Genomic DNA, 19,662 nt, shown 5'->3' with positions numbered 1-19,662 from the left:
GCTCTGACTGTTCCTGGACGTGGCTTTTATTAAAGGCGGGTGCCATCCCCGGGGGGGGGGGACGGCGCATCAGGGCTTGCCCTGGCGCAGGTGGAAGCTCTCGAGGGGGTTAACCAGCTTCATGGCCAAATAACCCTGCGAGGAGGGAGAGAGAGAGGGTTTGGGGGGGATGGAGGGGGATAATGATGGGGGGGGGGGGGGGGCAGGCGTTCCTTTCCCCCCCCCCCCAAACTCACCGGGGTGGAGTAGACGAAGGCGAAGAGCAGACCCAGGAGCAGCAGCAGCGCCAGCGCCAGGCTGAGCCGCCCGCGGTACTGCTGCCACAGCCCGAAGCGCAGGCTGCGCAGCGGCGCCTGCAGCCACAGGAACGACCACTCTGGCCTCCTGCGGGCGACACTCAGCTCAGGGACACCCCCACCTGCTTTTTTGGTTTTTGTTTTTTTTTTTTTCCCCCCACCAGCGACTCACAGGGGTGCCGGGAGCGTCGGGTACATGTTGGGATCCTCCCGGCCTTTCCCCACCGGTCGCTCTTCCGCCTCCTTTGCTGTCAGCAGCTCCAGGCTCAGCTCCAGCTTACCCTGGAGGGGGGGGGAAGTGGGGTACGGGGGCTGTGTTCCCCCACACACACACACTTCCCCATCATCTCTGTCCCCAACACCTACCGAGAGGCGCCGCTTGCCGCCCTCCTGCACCGTGCAGGGCCACCACCCCCTCGCCCGTCTCTGCCGGAAAAGCGAGAGCCGGGAGGGGACCCGCGCCCCCCGCCGAGGCCAGGGGCTTTGGGGGGTCCGCTGGGGTTTTGAGGTGCAGTTCTGGGGGTGCTGGGCTGGCTGCGGCAGCTTGGTGAGCTCCAGCTCCAGGACACCTGAGGGGAAAAGCCGAAGCAGGGAGCAGCTCCCCGTCACCCCTGGGTGCTCCCCGTCACCCCTGGGTGCTCCCCACCACTTGCGGGTGGCCCCCCCGCCACCCTGCCAGGGGACACGGGGCAGGGAACTGGGGGTCTCACCCAGAAAATCATCAGCTGAAAACTTGTCATTGTCCCACACTTGGAGGATGAGCTTGGGGGGCACCTTCAGCACCGTCTCATCCAGGCTCCAGAAATGCTCCTGCCGTGACGGGGCGGGGGAAAAAAGGGGGGTGTCACGCTCATCCCCTGTGTCCCTCCCCCCCCCCCACCCTGCTACCCCCCACCCTAGGGTGCCCCTCGCCTTCCGTGGCAGGACACAGAGCTGCTCGGCTGCCAGGTACTCGAAGGAGAAGACGAAACGCCAGTTGAACGCCCCGTCCCCCTGCAGCGAGCGGTAATGCACGTCCGTCTTCTGCCTCTGCTCCTCCAGTCCATCCAGCCACCTGCCAGGACACCCCCAGGAAGGGGACACTGCTGTCACCTTCATCCCTACCCCTGCCGTCACCTCCCCGGGGTGGGGGGAACACGCGGTGGGGGGCCTTGGCTCACCCCATGACATAGATGTCACTCATCCGCTGCCCCAAAAGGTTGACGTCCCCCAAGTCCACGTCCCGCGTGTTCCAGACCACGCAGCGTAGCTCGTACCTCGGGGGGGACAAACACACACACACGCACGTGGGGACAAGGACATGTTGTCACCTCACCTGGGCTGGCCCTGTCCCACCCCCACCCCCCCCCAGCACCCGGCCAGGCGCTCACCTCTGGGGCTTGCGGGGGGTGATGTCGACGGGGGGCCCGGGGGGCCCGAGGCTGGCGGGGAAGATGTCCACCCACATCTGCACCTTGCCCTGCACGGCACGTGGAGGGGGGGGACCCGGCACCCCTCGGTCCCCATGCCACCATCCCCCCACCACCCTGTCCCAGGGTGTCGCCATCACACCCCCCCCTGCCCCCCAGTACCCTCCCCACCCCTGCTCTGGGGTCCCCATCACTGCGAGGTCCCCATCGCCCCCTTGGCACCCCACCTTGTCCCAGGGTCTCCTTCGCTCCTCAGCATCCCCCCCCCCCGCCCCAGGGTCCCTGTCACCCCAGGGTCCCCAAGGCAAGCCCCATCATCCCCCACCCGCCCCAGGGTCCCTGTCACCCCAGGGTCCCTCCCTGGCCACGTTCTCCTTCATCCCTCCCCCCCCCCTCAGCATCCCTTCCTGCCCTGGGTTCCCCATCACCCTGGGGGTCCCCATTGTCCCCCGGTATCCCCTATTATCCCAAGGTTCCCGTCACCCTGGGGTCCTCATAACCCTAAGTTCCACCCGTGGCCGTGTCCCTGTCACCCCAGATTCTCCACCACCCTCCCCAAGCCCTCATCACCCCCCCCCCCCCAAAACCTGGGGTGCCCCCCCCTCCCCACCTGCTCCAGCCCGGGCTGGGTGCTGTTGTAGAGGGTGCGGGTCTCGAGGTGCTGGGGGACGAGGTGACAGGCGTGGAGGACGTGCAGGGCCAGGCGCTCGCGGGGAGCCCCGGGGTGCCGGCGTGGGTGGGGGCTGCTCTCTGCAAAGCCGAACCGTCGCATCCGTGGGACAGGATCCGGACACCCCCCCCCTCGCCCTCCCCTATCCCCCCCCCCCCCCCACCCGGACCCCCACCCACCAAAGTGGCTGAGGAGGAAGGTTTGGTCCCCAAAGGTGACGGCGGTGCCCTCAGCGCTGAAGTGGGGGGCTGGCAGCCCCCGGGTGCGGGCGAAGTGCTCCAGGGCCCGGCTCGGGGACAGCTGGTCCCTCCAGCACCCGGGGCCGGTGCTGCGGGGACAGCGGGTGGGCTGGGGGCCCTCCTGGGTGTCCCTTCCCTGGCCATCACACCTCCTGGGTGTCCCCTCCCTGGCCATCGCCCCTCCTGGGTGCCCCCTCCCTGGCCATCGCCCCTCCTGGGTGTCACCCCCCTGGCCATCGCCCCTCCTGGGTGTCCCCTCCCTGGCCATCACACCTCCTGGGTGTCCCCTCCCTGGCCATCACCCCTCCTGGGTGTCACCCCCCTGGCCATCGCCCCTCCTGGGTGTCCCCTCCCTGGCCATCGCCCCTCCTGGGTGTCACCCCCCTGGCCATCGCCCCTCCTGGGTGTCCCCTCCCTGGCCATCACCCCTCCTGGGTGTCACCCCCCTGGCCATCGCCCCTCCTGGGTGTCCCCTCCCTGGCCATCACACCTCCTGGGTGTCCCCTCCCTGGCCATCACCCCTCCTGGGTGTCACCCCCCTGGCCATCGCCCCTCCTGGGTGTCCCCTCCCTGGCCATCACCCCTCCTGGGTGTCACCTCCCTGGCCATCGCCCCTCCTGGGTGTCCCCCCCCGGCCATCGCCCCATCTCCCTGTGCCCCTCACTGTGCCCAACCCGTTGCCATCTGGCTGGGCCCATCCCTGTGCCCACCCCCACGTACCACCCCCCCCCCATCCCTCTGTCCCCTACCCCATCCTAATCCACCTGTGCCCATCCTGTCCCCACCCCAGCTCCCTGCCCCCACCCATTCCCTCGCCATCCCCTTGTGCCCCCCTCCCACGTACCCACCTCATCCCAATCACGCTGTGCCCATCTCCCTGTGCCACCCCCAACCCCCTGTGCCCACCCTGTGCCCATCCCTGGTCCCAACTCCTCCCCATCTCCCTGTGCCCTCCCTCCCCATCCCCTTACACCCATCCCCCCCGTGCCCATTTCTGTCCCTGTGCCCATTGCTGTCCCCACCCCCCTGTGCCACCCCCATCCCCCTGTGCCCGCCCCTGTCCCCAACACCCCTGTGCCACCCCCATTCCCTGCGCCCACCCCCGTGCCCACCCTATACTCCTCTCCTTGTGCCCATCACCCTGTCCCCATCCCCATGCCCACTCCTGGCCCCAGGACCGTGCACCCTGATGCCCCCAACCCCCCCGTCCCCCCCCCCAGGGTCACCCACGTGCAGTAGAAGGCAGGCAGCCCGCAGTGGGCGCGGAAGCGGGAGAGCAGGCGGTTCTCCAGGTCGATGGTGGTGGTGCCGATGTCCTGGTCGGGTGGCAGCAGGTCGTAGTCCAGCAGTGAGACCCGCAGGTCCTTCTCCAGCGGGATGGTGCCCGTCACCTCGAACAGCCTGGCAGCGGGGGTGCCATCAGCCCCGGGGACACGCTGAAGCGGGGGCTGGCACCCACTGGCGTGGGGAGTGGGGACCCGTAGGCGTGGGGACCTGCTGCTATGGGGGTTCGGTGGCACGGGGACCTGGTGGCATGGGGACCCACCAGCATGGGGACTGGGGCAACTGGTGGCACGGGGACCCACCAGCATGGGGATTGGGGACCCACCAGCGTGGGGACTGGGGACTGGGTGGCATGGGGACCCACCAGCATGGGGATTGGGGACCCACCAGCGTGGGGACTGGGGACTGGGTGGCATGGGGACCCACCAGCATGGGGATTGGGGACCCACCAGTGTGGGGACTGGGGACTGGGTGGCATGGGGACCCACCAGCATGGGGATTGGGGACCCACCAGCGTGGGGACTGGGGACTGGGTGGCATGGGGACCCACCAGCATGGGGATTGGGGACCCACCAGCGTGGGGACTGGGGACTGGGTGGCATGGGGACCCACCAGCATGGGGATTGGGGACCCACCAGCGTGGGGACTGGGGACTGGGTGGCATGGGGACCCACCAGCATGGGGATTGGGGACCCACCAGCGTGGGGACTGGGGACTGAGTGGCATGGGGACCCACCAGCATGGGGATTGGGGACCCACCAGCGTGGGGACTGGGGACTGGGTGGCATGGGGACCCACCAGCATGGGGATTGGGGACCCACCAGCGTGGGGACTGGGGACTGGGTGGCATGGGGACCCACCAGCACGGGGACTGGGGCATTGGGTGGCACAGGGACCCACCAGCATGGAGACTGGGGCATCTGGTGGCACAGGGACCCACCAGCACGGGGAGTGGGGCATTGGGTGGCACGGGGACCCACCAGCATTTGGACTGGGGCAACTGGTGGCATGGGGACCCAACAGCATGGGGATTGGGGACCTGGTAACATGGGGACCCACCAGCATGGGGACTGGGGACCTGGTGGCATGGGGACCCACCAGCATGGGGAATGGGGACCTGGTGGCATGGGGATCCAGTGGTGTGGCGACCCAGTGGCATAGGGACCTGGTGGCACAGGGACAGGTTGGCATGGGGGGCATGCTGACATGGGCATTGGGGCCCCACCAGCCCCTCTGGGCACCCCCTCACAGTGCTGGGCCCTCCCCAGGCTGCTGCCACCCAGGGGTGACAGTGCCACCGGGCCACCCACCCTGGCCATACCTGCCAAAAACAGGCTCCAGGGTGTTGGGCACGTACTGGTCCCGCTGGCCCAGCGTCTTTGTCCCCAGCGAGACGCGGATGTAGGGGTCACACTGGCAGCAGGGAGAGGACCGTCAGGGTGGCACAGGGTGGGGGGTAGAGAGGACAAGGGACCCCTGCCCAGCACCCATGGGTGGCCTTACCAGCCCGTTCCTGTCACGGGGGGGCAGGTCGAAGGCTCGGACGACGTAGACCCTCACCAGGCACTTTTGGGGCTGGCTGGGGGGCAGCTCCTGGAAGTGGCGTGGCGGCGGGGGCACCCCGGGGTCCTCGGGCAGGGGGTAGATCCGGAAAAGCCCCTGCAAGAGCCACCCAGACGTGCACCCCGGGGTGCCCCCACCCCGGCTCTGGGGTCCCGCGGGGGCTCTCACCCACCTTGAACTCACCCACCGGCACCGGGTCGTCCCCCGCCGCAGGGTGACCCCCCGGCTGGTAGAGCGGGAAGGTCTGGCAGAAATCCTGCAGCCCCTGGAATTCGGGCACGGCCTCCAGCTCGCAACTGTAGATCTGGGGAGAAGTTCCTGTCCTAATCCTTGTCCCCATTCCCGTCCCCATCCCCATCTTGGTGCTTGTCCCCATCCCATTCCTGTCCTCTTCCTCACCCTTGTCCCCATCCCAGCTTCGTCCTTATCCTGGTCCTCATCTCGTCTTCAGCCCTGTCCTTGTCCCCATCCCATCCTCTTCTTCATCACTGTCCCTGTCCCCAGCGCGTTCCCCTCCCAATCCCCATCCCTGACCTTGTCCCCATCCCATTTCCATCCCTGTCCTGTCCCAATCCCCACCTCATCTCCACCACTGTCCCTGTCCTCATCCTGTCCCCATCCCTACCCCATCTTCATCCCTACCCCCACCCGTGTCCTTGTCCCCAGCCATCCCCGTCCCAATCCCCTGCTTTGTTCTTGTCCCCATCCCATCCCCCCTCCATCCCTATTCCTGTCCCTACCCCCATCCTTGTCCCCTGTCCCCTGCTCCAGGTCCCAGGCTCTGCCTCACCTTCAGCCTGTCCCTGTTAGTCCCCCGGCGGCTCTTTGCCTTGTCCCCCATGGCCGCGTAGAATTTGCTCCACCAGTCATCCTCCTCCTCATCTTCATCCTCCTCCTTCTCCACAGTCTGGTGGGGAGCAGGGTCAGGTGGGGACGGGTGGCCCGGTGGCCCCGGTGGCCCCGGTCCCGTGCCCACCTTGTCCGCAGCCCGCTTCTCGGCGGTGATCCTGGGTAGTCTCTGCAGGGAGCAAAGGGGACTACTTGGGGAAACTGAGGCACGGGGCCGGGGACCCTGGTGTCCCGCGGTGCTGAGGCTGGGTGCTGAGGGCTTGGGGGGGGACTCACTTGAGCTATCCTGCCCCAGGGAGTGGCTGCTGGGGGGGAGAGGGGCAAATAAATCATCCTGGAGGTGGGCATGGGGCAGGGAGTGTCGGGGATGGGGTGAGGATGGGGCAGGGGGTACCAGGGATGGGGATGGGGGTGTCAGGGGTGGGGACAGGGGTGGGGAAGGGGGTACCAGGGATGGGGATGGGGGTGCCAAGGATGGGGATGGGGGGTGTCAGGGATGGGGATGGGGGTGCCAGGGTTAGGGATGGGGATGCCAGGGATGGGGAGAGGGGTGGGGAAGGGGGTACCAGGGATGGGGATGGGGGTGCCAAGGATGGGGATGGGGGGTGTCAGGGATGGGTCAGGGATGGGGAAGGGGGTACCAGGGATGGAGGTGCCAAGGATGGGACAGGGGGTCCCAGGGATGGGGATGGGATGAGGGCACAGCTGGGGCAGGGATGGGGCAGGGGGTGCCAGGGCTGGGACAGGGCCGTACCGGAGCCAGGTGGGGAGGTTCTGGGGCCGTGGGGCTGCCCCTCGCCGTGGGGCTGCCCCTCGCTGTGGGGCTGGCAGCAGTACTGCCCCAGGCCCCGCACGCAGGCCTGCCCCACCTCGGGCCGGTACCCGAAATCCCGCGTGTCCAGCACCCGCAGCCGGATGGGGGGCACGTACTCCTCCTCTGCTGGCAAGTGCTGAGGCCGAGCCCCACCGTCACCCCGGGGTGCCGGCGGCAGCACCCATGGGTGGGGGTGCTCCCCCTCCCCGTCCACACACACACACACACCCCCTCCCCATCCTCACCAGCATCAGCAGGAAGGCATTGATGGGGAAATTGGGGTTGGTGGCGAGGTCAGTGATGGTGGGGGTCCGCAGGGTCTGGCCCCCGCACTGCACCTCCAGGCTGGGCGCCCGCACGCTGCCGCGCAGCCCCCGCAGCCCCCACGCCAGCACCTGGGGGGGCACCCAGCAGCTGTCACCCCACCCCTGGGCTCCCCAGGGGTCACCTTGAGTGGCTGGATGCCCGGTGGGATGCTGAAGGTGCCCGTCCCCCTTCTTGTCCCTGTCCCCATCTCCATCCCCAGCTTGTCTTTGCCCCTCTGTGCCTGTCCCCATCTTCATCCCTGTCCTTGTCCCTGTCCCGTTTCCATCCCCTTCTTCATCCCTGTCCCCATCATTGAGGTCATCCCCAGCCTGTCTTCATCCTTGTCCCCATCCCTGTCTTTGTCCCAGTCCCACCCCCTGGACCTTCATCACTGTCCCTGTGTCTCTTCCCAGTTTGCTCCCCTCCCAGTCTCCATCTCAGACCCTGTCCCCATCCCTGTCCACATCCTGTCCCCATCCCTGTCCCATCCCCATCCCATCCCTGTCCCCATCCTCATCTCATCCCTGTCCCCATCCCTGTCCCATCCCTGTCCACAACCTGTCCTCATCCCTGTCCCATCCCCATCCCATCCCTGTCCCCATCCCTGTCCCCATCCCTGTCCCATCCCCATCCCATCCCTGTCCCCATCCTCGTCTCATCCCTGTCCCATCCCTGTCCCCATCCATGTCCACATCCTGTCCCCATCCCTGTCCCATCCCTGTCCCATCCCTGTCCCCATCCTCGTTTCATCCCTGTCCCCATCCTCGTCTCATCCCTGTCCCATCCCTGTCCCCATCCCTGTCCCATCCCTGTCCCATCCCCCTCCCATCCCTGTCCCCATCCTCGTCTCATCCCTGTTCCCATCCCTGTCTCATCCCTGTCCCCCTGCTGTCCCTATCCCTGTTCCCATCCCTGTCCCATCCCCATCCCATCCCTGTCTTATCCCTGTCCCATCCCTGTCCCCAACCCATCCCCAACCCAGACCTTGTCCCTCCTGTCTTCATCCCTGTTCCAAGCCCTGTCCTCGTCCCCATCCCATCCCCTTCTCCACCCCTGTCCCTGTCCCCAGCCTGTTCCCCTCCCTGTCCCTCTCTCCGTCCCCCCATGTGTCACCTCCAGTGCCACCAGCCTCAGGAGTGGCCGGATTCCCAGGGGGACGCTGAAGACCCCCTGCCTCCATGGCGGGGTGCTGACCTGCGCCAGGGACCCATCCTGCGGGGGGGGAACGACGATGACGATGGGACCCCATCACCTGGCTGCCCCCCCATGCCACTCCTCCCCCCTCCCAGCCCCTCACCTCGGCGTCGTGCAGCAGCTCAAAGGCAGCCAGCAGCTCCCCGGCCGGCCCCCCCGGCCCCCCCAGAGGGTAACGCTGAAGCCGGGGGGGCTGCCGGTGCCCAACGTCCAGCCAAACATCTGGGGGGCACACACACCTCCCCAGGAAACCACCGGCACCCTGCAAGGCATTGCTTGGGCTATGGGTGCTCCCCCCCACCCAGGGGTGCCGTACCCCTCCGTCTTGGTCGAAGATCTCCACCACCACGGCGGGGGGTTCATCCCGGACACCCCGGGGGTCCCCGTACAGCAGCACCCGGTGAAAAAGCAGCGTCTGGTCCCAGAGAGGGTCCAGGGTGCCGGGCAGCACCCGGGTGCTCTGGCTGACGTAGGCGAAGGAGACGTGGGCGACGGGGTCTGGGTGACGACGACACCGTCAGCACCCTGGGGTGCCCCACCGGGGTGTGTGTGTGTGTGGGGGGGTGTCGGGGAGGGGGGGGGTCCCACCTGCGGTGCCCTTGGTGCCGCGGGGGGTCAGCTCCAGCGCCTGGAAGATGTAGCAGCGGAGCTGGAAGAAGTTGGGCTCTGCGGGAGAGGCAGGGGCTGGCAGGGGGGCCTGACCACCCCCCCACACCCCCCGGCCCATCCCAGTGTCCTGCCCACCCCCCAGCACTGTGTCCCCTGGGACTCACGCTGGAAGGTGCAGAGGATGAAGGGCACGGGCTGCTGCGGGGGGGTCCGGGATGAGCCCCGCTCTCGCCGCTCCGCCACAGCCGGCTCGTCCTTCTCGGCCGGTTCCTCCGTGCCCTGCGGCGGGGTGGGAGGTGGGGTGGGGGTCCCCTTGTCCCCGCTGTCCCCCAGCCCTGCATCCTGCTGTCCCACCTCCTATCGCCCCAGCATCCCCCCAGCCCTCCGTCCCCCCACGCCACCCTCCCTCCACCCTCCTCTTCATTACCCCGGGGACCCCCAGTTCCCTTCCCCCCCCCCCGCCACCAGCTGCCTCTCCTACCGGGGAGCCCTCCAGGAGGAAGAGGGGTGCCACGGGTGGGGGCTGCACGGGCACTATGTCCCGGTGCCAGCAGCGTCGCCGACACACGTCACCCGCCTGGGGCTGGAGGTGGAAGCGGCAGCCCCAGAGGGACCCGTACTCCCAGGCTTCGTCCCCCGCTGCCACCTCGGGGCTGTGCTGCGGGGACAGGGGGGACGCAGGGGACATGCACGGCGTGGCGCTGGGGCACGGACAGGGATGCTCCCAGCAGCTCATTGGTGGCCCAAGGGCTGTCCCTGCCACTTGCATCCCCCGACACTGCCGTCACAGACACCCTGGTCCTGTCACCCCATCCCTGCCACCCTCATCCCTGCCACCCCCCCCATCTTGTCACCCCATCCCTGACACCCCCATCTTGTCACTCCAACCTCTGTCATCCCATCACTGTCACCCCATCCCTGACACCCCCCCATCTTGTCACCCCAATCCCTGTCACCCTCATCTCTGCCACCCCCATCCCTGCCACCCCCCATTTTGTCACCCCAATCCCTGTCACCTTCATCCCTGCCACCCCCATCTTGTCACCCCAACCCTGTCACCCTCATCCCTGCCACCCCATCCCTGCCACCCCCATCTTGTCACCCCAATCCCTGTCACCCTCATCCCTGCCACTCCCATCTTGTCACCCCAATCCCTGCCACCCCAATCCCTGTCACCCCATCCCTGCCACCCCCACCTTGTCACCCCCATCTTGTCACCCTGTCTCTGCCACTCCAATCCCTGCCCCCGCTGTCCCAGCCACCCTGTCCCAGCCACCCTGTCCCTGCCACCCCACCCCTGTCACCCCATCCCTTCCATCCCTGTCCCTGCCGCCCCCATCCCTGCCACCGCCCCATCCCCACCGCCCCAACCAGCTGGAGGAAGGTGGCCACATCCTGCTCCCGTCCCGGGGCGCCGGGGTCCTTGCGGCGGGTGCGCAGCCAGCGCCGGCGCCGGTGCGTGTGGTACGTCTTCTCGGCGGGGTGCCACGCCGGCGGGGGGCTGCCGGGGGCCGCGCTCGCCCCGTACTCCCAACCTGCAGCACCCAGGTGTCCTCATCACCGCCACCCCCCCCCCCCCACCCCGGGGGGCCCGGTGGGGGACACCCACTCACCGCCCTCATCCACGGCCCCTGCCGCGTCCACCCGCCAGCCGTCGGTGATGTGCCAACCTTGGGGACACGCCACCTCCTCCTTGGGTGGCACCGCCGCGCCGCTCTGCAAAAACCGGGGGGGAGAGCTGAGCCCCGACGCGCTCGTGTCACCCCACTCCTGGTGTCCCCCCGCCACCACCACATCGCCGCCCGCTCACGGCATCGGTGCTGGCCACGGCGGCGGGTCCCCACTCCCCGCCGAGCCGCCGGCTCTCATTCTCGTAGACCTCCTCCAGCACCTCGCCCACGTTGGTCTCCGTGTCCAGCAGCAGCCTGGGGACAAGGGGGACAGCGCATCACCCCACCTCGAGGTCCCCAAGGTGGCTGGGGGGGGGTGTGTGTGTGGGGGGGACACACACACACACTCACCGCCGCTGGGGCTCCACTCTCCAGGGTCCATCCCAGCGCCAGCCCTTGGGGGGCTGGATCCTGTGGCGGGGGAGCCCCGCTTTGCCGGCGCTGTCGGAGAAACCGGGGCGCCCCAGCAGCCCCCGGGGACCCCATTTGCCCAACAGCTTGGTCTGGTTTTCATACTGGGGGTGGGGACGACACATACATGGGGTTGAGGGGGGGTGGTGGGGAGGGGGATCCTGGGGCGTCCCCCCACCACCACCCCCCTCCACCCTAGGGCTCACCGTCTCGGCGTAGATGCGTAGGGTGCCCTCGAGGTGCCGTGGCAGGTCCCCGCTGTCGGTCACCCGTCCCAGCCACAGCCGGAGCCGGAGCTGGGCACGGATGTCCCCAGAGCCCTGCGCCCCACAGCATGGGTGGGGGCATGGGGGGACACGGGTGGGGATAGAGGGGACATTGAGGGGAGACATGGAAGGGGACACTGGAGCAGGCATGTAGAAGATCTACGGGGGACACAGAGGGGACGTGGAGGGGATGGGGGAGACAGAGGGGATATGGAGGGGATATGGAGGGGACACAAAGGGGACATGGAGGGGATGTGGGGCGGGATATAGGGGGGACATGGAGGGGTTGTGGAGGGGACACAGAGGGGATGTGGGGTGGGATATAGGGGGGACATGGAGGGGATGTGGAGGGGACACAGAGAGGATATGGGGGGACATGGTGGAGACACAAAGGGGACATAGAGGGGATGTGGGGAAGGATGTAGAGGGGACATGGAGGGGACACGGAGGGGACATGGAAGGCATGTGGAGGGGTCATGGAAGGGACATGGAGGGGATGTGGAGGGGACACAGAGGGGACATGGAGGGGACACACAAAGGGGACATGGAGGAGATGTGGGGGTGATATAGGGGGGATGTGGAGGAGATACAGAGGGGACATGGAGGGGATAAGGTGGGGATGTGGGGCAGGATACAGAGGGGACGTGGAGGGGGGACACGCAAAGGGGACATGGAGGTGATGTGGGGGTGATATAGGGGGGACATGGAGGAGATACAGAGGGGACATGGAGGGGGCACAGAGGGGACATGAAAGGGATGTGGAGGGGACATGGGAGGGACATGGAGAAGATATAGAGGGGACATGAAGGGAACACACAAAGGGGACATGGAGGGGATTTGGGGCAGGATATAGAGGGGACACGGAGCAGACATGGAGGGGGCACAGAAGGGACATGGAGGGGACAGGGAGGGGACACAGAGGGGACATAGAGGAGGTGTGGAGGGGACAAGGAACAGACATGGAGGAGATAGAGGGGACACAGAGGGGACATGAAGGGGACACAGAGGGGATGTGGAGGGGACATGGGGAGGTGGGAGGGGTTCATGGATGGGACCCAGGGGAGATGGAGGGGACATGGGTGGGACCCAGGGGAGATGGAGGGGACATGGGTGGGACCCAGGTAACACAGGAGGGACACGGAGGTGGCACGGAGGGGACGGGGGGTGCCTACCATCAGGAAGAGGGTCTGGATCCGTCCGCAGAGCCTGCCGCAGGCGCCGGGGCCGCTCTGGGAGAACATGACGTCGGACGCGGGGACACGGGCACAGGCCACCCGCTGCTCCCCCCGCAGCAGCCACAGCAGCACGTCGGGCACGCCGGCCTGCGGCTGCGGGGAGGGGGGGAGAGAGAGACCGGTGGGCTGAGACCGGCCACAACTCATCACAGCGATCTCACACACACACACCCCCACACACACACCCCCACCCCTCCAGCCCCGGCTCCCACCTCGACAGCCAGAGCGGCCACACGTCCCAGCCAGCCCTCGGCCACCGGCAGCAACGCGTCCCAGCCGGCTCTCGGTGGCATCGCCGCCGCCGCGGCCACGCGCCGCAGGAGGTGAAGACGGGCGGCCCGGAGGTGGGCGTCCAGCGGCGTGGGGGTGGGCTGCGCCTCCAGACGGGGCAGCGCCCGCCTGCAAACAGCGCCCCCCCCCCCCCCCTCCAAAATGTTCTAGTTTCCCCCAAAATGCACTATTTCTCCCCACCTCCCCTTTCCCTGTTTCCCCCCCCCACTTTGTTTCCCCCCTCAGATTCCCCCTTTCCCCACAAAATAGCTTCCCCCCCTAAACATCCTGTTGCACCCCCCAAACTTCCCATTTTGTCTCCAATTGCCCCATTTACCCCCAAAATATCCCATTGTCCTCTAAAATTCCTCACTTCCCCCAATTATCCCATTTTGTCCCCAATTGCCCCATTTCCCCCCCAAATATTCCATTTTTCCCCCAGCGCTCCTGTTTTCCTCCCACAGTGCCCCAATTTACACTCCAAATGGTCCATTTTCCTCCAAAATGCCCTGTTCAGCCCCCAAATGTCCCCTTTCCCCCCAACTGCCTCATTTTCCCCCAACTGTATCATTTTCTCCCGAAATGCCCCATTCCCCCCAGATGCCCAGTTTCCCCCTCTCAAATATTCCATTTTCCCCCAATTGTCACATTGTTCCCCAAATATCCCACTGTCCTCTCAAATTCTTAATTTCTCCCCCAATTGTCCCATTTTCCTCCAAAATGCCTCATTTCTCCCCAAATGCCCCATGTCCCCCTCAATTGTCCCATTTTCCCCCAAATCTCCCACTGTCCTCTAAGATTCCTCATTTTTTCCCCCATTTCCCCCTCAAACATCCCATTTCCCTCCAATTACCCCATTTCCCCCCAAATAACTCACTTCCCCCCTCCAAACACCCCATTTCCCCCTCAATTGTCCCGTTTTCCCCCAAATATCCCATTGTCCTCTAAAATTCCTCATTTTTTCCTCCATTTCCCCCTCAAACATCCCATTCCCCCCCCCCAACACCCCAATTTCCCCCCCGTTTTCCCCCCAAATCTCCCATTGCCCTCTAAAATTCCTCATCCCCCCCGCCAATACCCCATTCCCCCCACCGCAAACCCTGCCTGGCCAGCCCAGGGGTCCCCCCCAGCACCCACCCATCCACTGTTTTGGGACACCCAACCCCCCCCCCCCCCAGGGACCACCCGCTCACCCGCAGTCCTGGCCCAGCTGCCGCAGCAGCCTCCTGCCGACGTCCCCCCGGGTGTCCCCCCGGGCGCCCCGCAGCTCCGCCACATTCCTCTCCTGCGAAAACGTCCCCAACCCAGAGGAGGGGAAAATTTGGGGGGGGGATGACATCCTAGCCCACCCCCGCCGTCACCCATGGGTGGCTCACCAACCGCCGGCACGTGGCACGCAGGAGGTTCAGGGCATCCCAACGGTGACCGGCGTCCTCCCAAGATGAGGTGACAGCCACCACCGGCTTGTCCCCGTACCACGGCAGGTAGTGATAGCGGTTGCCTGCACCCAGAGGGCACTCAGCACCCCATGGGACACCCCTGCGTGCGTGTGTGTGTGTGTGTCCCCTCAGCATCCCGCTCACCATCAAAGAGGGGACAGCCGTGCGGGGTGACGGAGGCGGCCGGCTTGCAGGTGACATCGCTCGTGTCGCCGTAATTGCCGAGGCTGAGCTCGAAGCGCAGGAGCTCGGGGCCGGCTGGCACCATGGTGGCCGAATAAAAGACCCCGCACAGCCCGAAGCGGCGGCGGGGCAAGTGGCGCTGTGGCCCACCCCCCCCCCAAAAAAAAAAAAAAAAAAGGTTAAAATACCCTCAAAATACTCAAATGGCGCTTAAAAAATAAAATAAGAAACGACCCCGGTGGGTGGCATCGCACCGTGTCCCCACCTGCACCGAGATGATGTCCTCGGGGGCGATGGTGTCTTGCTGGCGCCCATCCGGGGTCCCCATGTGGGTGCTGAGCTCCAGCAGCACCCGGCCCTGATAAGCCACGCCGGTGTCCTGTAAAATAAAGAGGGGGTGTGTGTCTGGGTGGGTGGGTGTCCATGTCCACCCCCCCCCACCAAAAAACGGGTGCTGTCCCCATCCTGCCACCCACTCACGGTGCTGGGTGTCTTGGTAGAATCCGGCCGGGGACTGTAGAAGGGGAGGAAGCTGGGTCCGAAGCAGGGTAAGAAGCCAGGAGTCCCCTCTGGGGGTGAAAGAGGGGGTTCAGTGGGGGAAAAAGGGGGGGGGGGTCTGGGTGCTGGGGACCCCCCACCCATGGGTGGCCCCTGCTCACCCTCAAGCTCAGCACCGGCGGAGGAGATTTGGGAGAGGTGGAGGGTGGCAGTGCCCAGGACCTTGCTGCTGCGGGACCTATGGGTGGGCAGTGAAAGGGATGGGGGGGGTCCCCTAATAAGGGGGGGTCCTCCAAAACCTGGGGGAGGTCCCCCAAAACGTTGGGCGGGTCCCCCAAAACCGGGGTGGGGGGGTGTCCCCCCACCCCACTTACCCGCTGAGGATGGCCAGTTGGATCTCATCACAGATGGGGGGCAGCTGTGGAGAGAAAAAAAACAGGAGGGGGTGTGTGTGTTGAAATGGGGGTGCCCTCCCTTTTCGGGGGTACCTCAGCTTTGAGGGGGGTGCAGGATGTATGCTGGAGCTGGGGGAGGGGGGGGCACCTCACCCGCAGGGGGAAGAAGAAAACCTCGTTCCACGTCGGGTTGGCGTCGGGGGGCATCACCCGGGTGCAGAGCTGCGGTGGGCAGAGCCACGAGTCCCCTGTGTGTGTGTGTCTCCCAGGATCGGGCCCCGCCGTGTGTGTCCCCCCCCCCCCGCCCCCCCCAGCACCCACCGTCCTGCCGGCAAAGCTGACCCGCACCGCCGCCGCCACGAAGCCCCTCTTGCCGCCGGCCGGTAACACCGAGGGGAGGTATTGCCGAGCCGGCTCTGCTGCACCGAGGATGGGGAGAGGTGAGCAGAGAAGTGGAGGAGGGGGGGGGGTGGGGAGAAGGGGTGTGTGTCCCCCCCAAATCCACACACCCCCTCAAACCCCTTTCCCCCCCCAAAAAAAAAAACCCCGGTGCCCACCCTGCGGCAGGTCCTCGGCGCGGTAGACGCGGAGCCGGAGCGTGGCGGCGCACGGTGGCGGCTGCAGCAGGTTGGCCTCCACGTCCTCGTCCCCCGCCGGCTCCTCCGGCTCCTTTTTTGGGGTGGGGGGGGGGGTGTGGGAAAATGGGGAACTCCCCCCACCCCACCCCACCCCCCTAGGAATATTTCTTTTGGGGGGTGCTGGGGAGGATGAGGGGGGACTCACCGTCACCGGCTCGCCGGCGCGGAGGACGGCCAGGCTGACACGGAGGTACCCCTGGGACCCGGCGTCAGGGCGATCAGGGTGCCGCAGGCTCAGCCACTTCCAGCTCAAGCTGTGTCCTGGCCCCGTGGGAGACCCCCCGGCGTCACCCCGATGTCACCTCAGATGTCACCGCGGTGTCACCCCAACCCCCCCCTCGCCTACCCGGCGCCCGGTAGACGGTGCCGACGTCCAGCTGTGGGGGATGGCAAAGGGGGTGAGAGCGGCCGAGCCGCGGCGTGACGCCCCGTTCCCGAGTCACCGTCCTCACCTGGAAGACGCCGATGATGGCTTTGGCACGGGTGGCCCGCGAGTCCAGAGCCTGTGACAAGGAGGGGACACGGCATCAGCGGCCACCCCGCTGTCCCCGTCCCCACCGGTGCCACCGATCTGCCCCCCTGGACCTGGATGAGGATGGGCTCTGGAGCCAACTGGGCAGGCGTCCGGTGGAAATGTTGGGAAAACACCTAAAAAACGGGCAAAAGGGGGTGAAGGCGGGGTGAGGGGGACACCGGCAGGTCCCCGCGTGTCCCCTCCCTGGCGTCACCTCGTTGTAGTAGGGGTTGTTCCCCACTCGGATCCTGGTCCTGAAGCGGTGCTGGCCGATGAGGACTGTCACCACTGGTTTGATGTCATTGCCCTGGAGCTGGTGGCCCTTGATGACCCTCACCCGTACCTGTGGGACAGGCGGTGACATGGTGGCCGCCGGATGGGACGTCACCCCTGGGTGCCACCGCGCCCATGGGTGCCATACCTGGAAATCCTCTTTCCTCCCCGCCGGGGTCTTGTCGACACGGGGGGGTGACCCCGGTGACACTGCCGGTGGTGGCACTTGCAGGGGGACCACGGTGTCCCCAGCTGTGCCACGGGGGACGTAGGAGCAGCGGAGGGTGACGGTGCACTGCAAAAGGACGGGTGACACCCCAGACCGTGCCTGGTGACACCCTGGGGTGCTGCTGGGTGGGTGCGTGGGTGGGTGCTCACCCCCGTGGGCTGTCCCTTGGGGTCCAGCAGCGGGACTTGACTGAGGGACAGTGGCAGCCCGGGGTCGGCCACCAACCGGTCCAGTGACACCGTGGTGGCACCCAGGTCCCTGCGGGGACACGGTTAGGGTGACCATGCTGGGGGTGGTCCCCCCGGGGTGCCCACTCGTGGGTGCTACTCACCCCTGGGGCGCTGGCTGGCCCCAGTGCCGGAGGCGCAGGGTCAAGCTGGCCGTGGGGTGCAGGGGACACGTGCCCAGTGGCCATGCCAGCGTCTGGGGCGGAGGGGGAGGTGACAAGGGCTCAGTGGGGGGTGACCCGAGTGTCCCTGCGCCACCGCGGGCCACCCTGGGGTCACCTCACCTCGTTCCAGGTGGGACTGTGCTCCTCTGGGATCACCCGGGTGCTCCTGGGGACACCTGAGGTGGGGATGGGACAGAGGGTGGTGGCACGTCAGGGTGGCTGATGCCATCCTGTCCCACGGGGACGGCCACCGTGGTGTGTGTGTGTCCCCCCTCCTCAAACCCAGCGGTACCTCTGAAGCGGGCAGACACGTGGACGCCGGGCCCGGAGCCGGTGGCCCCGGGGATGTGGGCGCTGGCCACCAGCAGCCGCAGCATGGCCGTGTCCCCAGGCCACCGTGGAGGTGGTGTCACCGAGGCGCCGCCACCGCGGTGCCGGGACGCGTTCCAGAACGTCACCGTGGGGACAACGGGGCAGGGACGCTGCTGTTGGCTTGGTGGGGTGCCCCTGTGTCCCTGTGTGCCCATGTCTGTGAACACCCGTGTCACACTGTCCGTGTCTCCACGTGTACCCCGGACACCGTGTCACCGTGCCCATGTGTCTACTTGTACCCGTGGCACTGAGCCCATGAGTCCCTCTGTCCCCATGTCCCCATGTCCCTGCGTCTGTGTGTACCCACATGATTTGTCTCAATGTCTGTGTGTTCCCCTGACTGTGTGTCCCTGTGTCCCCACGTCCATGTGTCCCCATGACACCATGTCCCCATGTCCACATGCCCCCATATCCCCACTTGTCCCCATGTCTGTGTGTCCCCATGTCCCCACATCCCTGCATCCCCATGTCTGTCTGTCCCTTTGTCCCCATGTCACTGTGTCCCCATGTCCATGTATCTCTATGTCCCCATGTCCATGTGTCCCCATGTCACTGTCTCCCCATGTCCGTGTGTCTCTCCATGTCACTACATCCCCATGTCCACATGTCCCCATACCTCCACATCACTGCATCCCTGTGTTTCCATGTCCCTGTGTCCCTAAGTCACTGTGTCCCCATGTCTGCATGTCCCTATGTCCCCATGTCACTGTATCCCCACAGCCACATGCCCCCATGTTCCCATGTCACTACAACTCCATGTCTGTGTGTCCCTATATCACCATGTCCATGTGTCCCCACGGCACTACGCCCCCATTTCAGTGTGTCCCCATGTCACTGCATCCCCATGTCTGTGTGTGCCCATGTCATCGCATCCCCATGTCCCCATGTCCACATCTCCCCATGTCCCCACATCCCCACCTCCCCGTGTCCCCATGCCCTTGTGTCCCTTTAGCACCAAGTCCCCATGTCTCTGTGTCCCCATGTCCCTGTGTCCATATCCCGCCATGTCACCTCATCCCTATGTCCATGTGTCCTCATGTTGCTGTGTCACTGGTGTCACTGGACCCCCATGTCCCCATCTCCCCATGTCACCACACCCGCATGTCCCTGTGTCCCCATGTCCACATCTCCTCATGTCCCCACATCCCCACCTCTGCGTGTCACTATGTCCCCATGCCCTTGTGTCCCTTTAGCACCGAGTCCCCATGTCTCTGTGTCCCCATGTCCCTGTGTCCACATCTCCCCATGTCACCACACCCCCATGTCCCTGTGTCCCTATGTCCACATCTCCCCATGTCCCCGTGTCCCCGTGTCCCCATGCCCATGTGTCCCTTTAGCGCCGAGTCCCCATGTCTGTGTGTCCCCATGTCCCTGTGTCCACACCTCCCCATGTCCCCGCATTCCATGTCCCCGTGTCACCACGCCCACGCGTCCCTTTAGCACCGAGTCCACATATCTGCGTGTCCCCACATCACCTCATCATCCCACGGCAGCGTGTCCCCACGCCCCCCGCTCCGTGCCCCGCTCTCCGCGCTTTACCCCCATCCCGCTCCGCTCCTTCTCAATCCACCCTCCGCGCTTTACCCCCGCCCCGCTCCTCCGCGCATGCGCTGTCCGCCCCGCTCCCCGCGGGCGCGCCCGGCGC

The 19,662-nt window shown here is 66.4% G+C and overlaps 1 protein-coding gene across 1 annotated transcript; it reads right to left on the bottom strand.

Moving 5' to 3' along the window:
* Window positions 1–69: 69 nt before the first annotated feature.
* FER1L5 (fer-1 like family member 5) lies at window positions 70–18,172 on the bottom strand. The gene is made up of 49 exons (XM_042801438.1): window positions 17,885–18,172; window positions 17,766–17,791; window positions 17,404–17,512; window positions 17,174–17,320; window positions 16,967–17,095; window positions 16,824–16,886; window positions 16,691–16,741; window positions 16,585–16,615; window positions 16,384–16,499; window positions 16,158–16,269; window positions 15,922–16,019; window positions 15,754–15,822; window positions 15,580–15,623; window positions 15,367–15,443; window positions 15,188–15,276; window positions 14,973–15,086; window positions 14,669–14,846; window positions 14,462–14,586; window positions 14,279–14,370; window positions 13,028–13,214; window positions 12,753–12,908; window positions 11,521–11,634; window positions 11,255–11,418; window positions 11,044–11,158; window positions 10,847–10,949; window positions 10,605–10,768; window positions 9,715–9,891; window positions 9,398–9,512; window positions 9,213–9,290; window positions 8,728–9,122; window positions 8,544–8,642; window positions 7,370–7,519; window positions 6,587–6,706; window positions 6,438–6,479; window positions 6,252–6,368; window positions 5,634–5,765; window positions 5,402–5,557; window positions 5,220–5,311; window positions 3,845–4,015; window positions 2,555–2,703; window positions 2,316–2,455; window positions 1,667–1,755; window positions 1,457–1,552; window positions 1,209–1,350; window positions 1,007–1,106; window positions 663–865; window positions 469–578; window positions 237–384; window positions 70–135 (listed from the first exon to the last, which is right to left on the bottom strand). The coding sequence occupies exons 1-49, from the start codon at window positions 18,170–18,172 to the stop codon at window positions 70–72; spliced, it is 6,048 nt and encodes a 2,015-aa protein (XP_042657372.1).
* Window positions 18,173–19,662: the final 1,490 nt, after the last annotated feature.

This window comes from Tyto alba, unplaced genomic scaffold, assembly GCF_018691265.1.
Source record: "Tyto alba isolate M040663 unplaced genomic scaffold, T.alba_DEE_v4.0 Super-Scaffold_34, whole genome shotgun sequence".
Lineage (NCBI taxonomy): Eukaryota > Metazoa > Chordata > Aves > Strigiformes > Tytonidae > Tyto > Tyto alba.
Note: the sequence above shows the minus strand (reverse complement) of the source record. Positions and strands in the feature narration are given on the sequence as shown.